General features: G+C 33.2%; 1 protein-coding gene across 3 annotated transcripts; it reads right to left on the reverse strand.

The window, feature by feature from the left end:
• Window positions 1–1,903: 1,903 nt before the first annotated feature.
• LOC122141206 (protein SON-like) lies at window positions 1,904–6,009 on the reverse strand. 3 transcript variants are annotated; one of them, XM_042747861.1, is made up of 3 exons: window positions 5,280–5,990; window positions 5,138–5,203; window positions 1,904–2,464 (listed from the first exon to the last, which is right to left on the reverse strand). In XM_042747861.1, the coding sequence occupies exons 1-3, from the start codon at window positions 5,497–5,499 to the stop codon at window positions 2,445–2,447; spliced, it is 306 nt and encodes a 101-aa protein (XP_042603795.1). In that variant the 5' UTR covers window positions 5,500–5,990; the 3' UTR covers window positions 1,904–2,444. The 3 variants fall into 3 exon arrangements, with proteins under 3 accessions (XP_042603795.1, XP_042603854.1, XP_042603741.1); XM_042747920.1 differs by lacking the exon at window positions 1,904–2,464 and adding an exon at window positions 3,146–3,224 and having other exon boundaries at window positions 5,280–6,009; XM_042747807.1 differs by lacking the exon at window positions 1,904–2,464 and having other exon boundaries at window positions 4,984–5,203; window positions 5,280–6,003.
• Window positions 6,010–6,565: the final 556 nt, after the last annotated feature.

Below are 6,565 nucleotides of genomic sequence, written 5' to 3' on the forward strand. Positions count from 1 at the left end.
TCAGCTGCTGGTGTTGGTCCACTGTGTTTTATCAAGGGCAGGGTCAATGCAGCTAGCTATCAGGAGATTTTGGAGCACTTCATGCTTCCATCTGCTGAAAAGCTTTATGGAGATGAAGATTTCGTTTTTCAGCACGACCTGGCACCTGCTCACAGTGCCAAAACCACTGGTAAATGGTTTACTGACCATGGTATTACTGTGCTCAATTGGCCTGCCAACTCTCCTGACCTGAACCCCATAGAGAATCTGTGGGATATTGTGAAGAGAAAGTTGAGAGACGCAAGACCCAACACTCTGGATGAGCTTAAGGCCGCTATCGAAGCATCCTGGGCCTCCATAACACCTCAGCAGTGCCACAGGCTGATTACCTCCATGCCACGCCGCATTGAAGAAGTAATTTCTGCAAAAGGAGTCCCGACCAAGTATTGAGTGCATAACTGAACATAATTATTTGAAGGTTGACTTTTTTTTTTTTTTTTATTATTAAAAACACTTTTCTTTTATTGGTTGGATGAAATATGCTAATTTTTTGGGTTTTCATGAGCTGTATGCCAAAATCATCAGTATTAAAACAATAAAAGACCTGAAATATTCCAGTTGGTGTGCAATGAATCTAAAATATATGAAAGTTTAATTTTTATCATTACATTATGGAAAATAATGAACTTTTTCACAATATTCCAATAATTTGAGAATGACCCTTGCGTGAGTGAACTATCTTTTCTTTGATTCATGTTATTTGAATCATATAAAGAAACTTTTGAATCATACATATATATATATATATATATATATATATATATATAAAAAAAAAAAAAAAAAAAAACAAACACAGTAGTAGTCAACATTTGAAGTGGATCAAAGAAGTTCATCAAAGTTGTCCTACAAGACAAGAACAGGTATTGTTTTTGTTGTAGGACAACTTTGGTTAAATGTTTTGATCCACTTCAAATGTTGACTACTGTACACACCTTGTTTTATCTGTAGAGCTCTACTGTTTATTTACAGTATTCTATACTATTCAATACTTTAAAATGTTATAAAAATCGTGTAATTCTATATATTCTAGAAATATACTATATCTTCATCTATTCATATTAATTTAAAACTTCAGAAAAAGGTGTTTTTATTTGTTTTGGAACGTTTGCAGACACCCTGCATTATAAACAATTTCAGAAAAAAAAAAAAAAAAAAAGGTCTGGCAGGATTTTAATAACTAACCCTTGCCATGGATTAAAATGAGTGACAGATTTTTTTTTTAATAAAATGACCTGGACATTGTTTGTTGAAATCATTGTGATATTACCAGGGTTTCTGTAGGTTTTATAAAGGTAAATTTAAGACCAAGTAAAGAAAATTTAAGGAATAAATTGAAGGGAACAAAATACATCAATATTTTCTTTAAATGTAAATGTCTAGGAAGTACAATGAATTGCATTAGCAACATTTCAAATATTGAAAATGCATCTTCCAGCTGATCTCCATTAAAACAATTATGATTGTTTTTTTTTGCAGTGCATTCAAAACTTAATGCCATGACTTCATGCATTTAAGACTCTGCTCTGATTTAAGGCCTTCATTTGTAGAAGGGTGAATTAAGACCTGCAGAAACCCTAACTATATAAAGATTCAGATGACAGCTGTGGTGCACAATAAAATTGCTAAAACTGAAAAGTAAGAACATGCAGATTGTTTTTTTTTTGTTTGTTTGTTTGATTGCAGTTTGTATGGTGTGCTTTAAGAATTTAATTCTCAAACTGATGACCTAAAATAAGTTTTATGTATGTTTTACATAGCTACTTATTCTTCTTGTGAATTGAAAGCAGGCATTGATTACTTTTTAATTTGCCATTTTTCTAAAGAGTATATGTGAAACTGACTGTACACAATAAAAAGCACCATATTCCAGTTACATGATTTTTCATTTATTCTGCTTCATCACAAAAAACATGTTCTCTGGCTTCCTAAGACTTCCTAAGTAGATGTAATGGACTAAGGTAAAACTTTAGAGCTTTATAAAGATAAAAGAGTTTTAATGCATGTGTGACACATTTACAAGAGCAGACACAAGTTTAAAACAATGGAGCCCTTCGATCAAATGCATCAAACACAAATCTTAACGTTCCAAACTTAGTCAACTACATAGTCATCAAGGCCATTAGTTTACCAAATCAAGTAGGACAACGTTGAAAAACAACAACAACAACAACAAAATTACAAAAATACAGATATGCCATATAAAGATGATATTGCTTTAATGGACAACATGACAAATGAAATCATACTAATGTGTTAGAGCATGTTGTATGCTGACATCATGTGCTGGGAACATGGGGCCTGTATGAAAACTGTCGCCTGCCACCTCTCCCATGGCCTGTAGCGCGACCGTGGCTGCCATTGCCTTGGCATGTTTTTTCTTGGGACTGGCAGTCTGATGCTGATAATCACATCTGTTCACCACCACCTGTTCACACAAACACATCTAATTGACACAAAACTATTTGGGGCTGAATGCACAATCTCTGATTCAAAACTATTATTTAGTGAAACCAGTATTTAATACTTTCAGTCAAGATATAAATAAGATATAAAAACCCTATATAAATAATTGTATTAAATACATATATTTTTTTATTTTATTTTACAGCACAATAGTATTATTACTTAAGATACTAAGAATATATATATATACACACACACACACACACACACAGAGTACTGTGCAAAAGTCTTAGGCCATTAGTACTTTCACCAACAAAAAAATTATTTTAAGCCAGTTATTTTTATATTTTGCTTTAGTTTGTCAGTAGGAAATAACAGATTCTTTCTGAGACTGACTAAATCCAGAGGAAACTGTGGCAACAACTTAAAGATGCTACAAGAAACCTTCCTGTAGAGTTACCTAAAAAACTCTGCACAAGTGCACCTAGGACAAAAGCTGTTTTAAATGCAAAGTGTGGTCACACCAAATGTTGATTTGATTTAGTTAAATTGATAAAAATCTATTTATAACATTATTTTTGAAAGCACCCTCACTTTAAAGCATTTTTACACAAGTGCCTAAAACTTTTCACGGTACTGTAGCTTTGTAGGTGGGTTTCTTGTAGCATCTTTGAGACGTTGCCACATTTCCTCTGTAAATTCCTCTGGATTTAGTCTGTCTCCATTTTTTCCTGTTTCTTCTTGTAATCCCAGACAGACTGGATGATGATGAGATCAGATCTCTGTGGAGCACTGGTAGTTGTCAGACTCCTTGTGCAAAGACTTTTGCACAGTACCGTATATAAGAACCATTCAATAAGATATATATATATATATATATATATATATATATATATATATATATATATATATATATATATATATATATATATATATATAATAAATATTTTATATAATTAAATAATAATTAAAAAAAATATAATCTATTTTATATAATAAACACGATATTGAACAGGTCAAAAACTGTGGGAATATGGCCCAATCACTTGAGAGGAAAGAGATGAAGTCAAAGACTATAGAATACCCAAGACGTGTCACTCGCATATTGCCGCGTTTCCACCGCTGGAACTTTACCCATGAAATAGGGACTTTGGGCTGGTACTCCGTGTGTTTCCACCGCAGGAACCAGGATAAATAAAGTTCCGGGTAAAAAATTGCCCCTCAGAAAGTCCCTGCTGGTGAGGTAATACTTTTTCAAAGGTCCGGACTTTCGGGCCGGGACTTGGGCGCTAAACATGCTGATTGGTTGAGTTCACACAGCATTGTTATTTCAACCACCATTTATTCTGATAATTTTCAAAATATTACTGTTATTGTGTCATGAAATGTAGTTTTAAAAGTATTTCAGGCGAGAATGTAGTTGTTTAAAACTCAAATATGTGGTTTATTTATATAGAACAGCCAATTGCTTATAGGTAAAGACAGTGCATCACTGCAGCTACCGTTATAAGTCCCGGTTTCTATAGAAACAGTCAGCTCTCCGAGACGTGCACTTAGGACTGTGCATGGGCTGGTCTAGCCTCAAAAATAAGCTTTTTTTTTTTTTTTTACACTATTTGAACAAAAGAAACAACATTTATGAGACCTTTTTTATCAGATTTGTCAGATAGGAGATGCACATGCCTGAGAGGCATTTAAAAGATGGCCACCGAGTGAAATGACTTGCCTTAAAGGGACTTTAAGTTCACTTTATGGTTACTGAAAATAGTTTGAGCTGATTCTTGTAAAGAAAAAAACTTCCAACATTTTCAAGTTCTTCCTATCCGTTCTGCCCCAAAAGGATAGTTGACACTCAAAAGTCTTTAGTAAAAAGTCATTTTTTAAATTATTTTCTATGCAGATTCAATCATTGTAGAATGATTGTTTTTTCAGATCACAGAAAAAGTAAATTTTGCAATCTTTCTTTTTTTTAATTCATCAATATTGTGCAGCCCTAGTTTTAATTATAATTTTGTGATGTCTAACTTCACCACTCATTTGAAACTACTGGTTTTATATGTAATGTGTTTTACATTATTTTACTGCAAACTAGTATAAGAATTATATTTAAAATAATTGTTTTAAAACTAAAGTTTAAAAGTTTGCATAGGTGTTTTTTGTTCAGTATCAAATTTGATCCATCAGTCTTTTATGGTTTATATAGATGATATGGTAAGAATATGGAGAGAAAAAAAAATTGTTTTATTCAGAGGCACACTAAGGACCAGTGAAAGCAAAGGTTCTGGGAAAAAAAAAAAAAAAAAAAAAAAAAAAAAAAAAACTTTCCTTAAAGTGAAAAGTGAAAAAAAGTGAAAGTGACATACAAGTATGTTGACCCATACTCAGAATTGGTGCTCTGCATTTAACCCATCCAAAGTGCACACACAGCAGTGAACACACACACACTATGAACACACACCCGGAGCAGTGGGCAGCCATTTATGCTGCGGTGCCCGGGGAGCAGTTGGGGGTTTGGTGCCTTGCTCAAGGGCACCTCAGTCGTGATGTTGCCGGCATGAGATTTGAACCCACAACCTTAGGGTTAGGAGTCAAACTCTCTAACCATTAGGCCACGACTTCCCTTAGAAGCCTGATGATCATATTTAATACTCACATTTGAACATGATTTTCTAAAAATGATGTACCAAACACCCACCTAGAAGATCCTTCATCACGACAATGTTGCCAGATTTCTGGGTTTTTTCTCCTTCTGCTACAAGCCCTGTATGTACAGAAACATCTAGCACTATGATCATTATAATATGACTCAATAATTTTTCTGCACAGCCTCTTCTTACCCTTGCGGTCTGTTTTGAAGTCAATAATGATGGGCTCCACTGTTCCTTCTCTGTGCTTCCCCAAACCCTCCCCCGAATGCCATCCCATCTTCCTCATCAACTCCCCCATTCCACCTGAGACCGGCGCCGCCCGCAGGAACTGGTCCTGAATGGAACGGGACAGATTCAGACAGAGAGAGGCAAACGAAGGGAAACGGGAAGCAGTGAGAGATACACTCATTCAGAGTAGCAAGGTCAAGTCACTTCAATTGGAGCAGTTTAAATTAAAATATTAGATATGATAGCCTTGTGAGTTTCTATTTTAAGAATATGTGAAATGTTTAAATGTAGAATCCTGTATTTCTCACCTGCAGAAGGTCTAAATAACTAAATAAGTATATATATTTAAAACACTATCAATCAGAAGTTTGAAGTAATTATGTTTTTTTTTTTTTATGTTTTAGAAAGAAGACTCTTCTGCCCACCAATGCTGCATTTATTGGTTCAAAAATACAGTAAAACAGTAATATTGTGAAATATTGTTAAAAATAAATAAATAATTCATTTATTTCGAGATATGCTCATTCAGAGCAACAAGGTCACGTCACTTCACCTGAGCGGTGTTAAAATTAAAATATTAGATATAATAGCCTTGTGAGTTTCTATTTTAGGACTATGTGAAATGTAGAATCCTTTATTTCTCACCTGCAGCAGGTCTAAATAACTAAATAAGTAGAAATATATATATATATATATATATATATATATATATATATATATATATATATATATATATATATATATATATATATATATATATATATATATATATATAAATAAATAAAAAACACTATTGATCAGAAGTTTGGAGTAATTATAATTTTTTAAAATGTTTTCGAAAGAAGACTCTTCTCACCAATGCTGCATTTATTTGATCAAAAATAGAGTAAAATAGTAATATTGTGCAATATTGTTACAATAAAAAAGTTTTCTATTTGAATATAATTAAAAATTGCATTTATTTCTTTGATGCAAAGCTGAATATTCTGTAGTCTTCATTAACTTTGTTTCCATCCAAAGTAGCGAATTTAACTTGCGCAAAATTGGAATATCGCACAAAACATTTGCGAACAAGCACCTTTTACATTCAACGAGTCAAATAGAACAAAATCGTCACTTCCTGATAAACTGGCACTATACATCACTAAGAAAAGTAGGAGAAGCTACTGAACACAATAATTTTCCTATAAAATAAATAACTTGCACCTCAGAACGAGCAGACGAAACACAATGAATGCGGTTATTGC

This window comes from Cyprinus carpio, chromosome A1 (assembly GCF_018340385.1).
Source record: "Cyprinus carpio isolate SPL01 chromosome A1, ASM1834038v1, whole genome shotgun sequence".
Classification (NCBI taxonomy): domain Eukaryota; kingdom Metazoa; phylum Chordata; class Actinopteri; order Cypriniformes; family Cyprinidae; genus Cyprinus; species Cyprinus carpio.

What these genes read in the sequence shown, in the direction of transcription:
- LOC122141206 (XM_042747807.1), bottom strand. Translation starts at nt 5,499, where the DNA reads ATGAGTGTATCTCTCACTGCTTCCCGTTTCCCTTCGTTTGCCTCTCTC. An exon ending in CTTCAAAACAGACCGCAAGG is followed by an intron (nt 5,204 to 5,279) that starts GTAAGAAGAGGC and finishes CTGTACATACAG; the next exon opens with GGCTTGTAGCAGAAGGAGAA.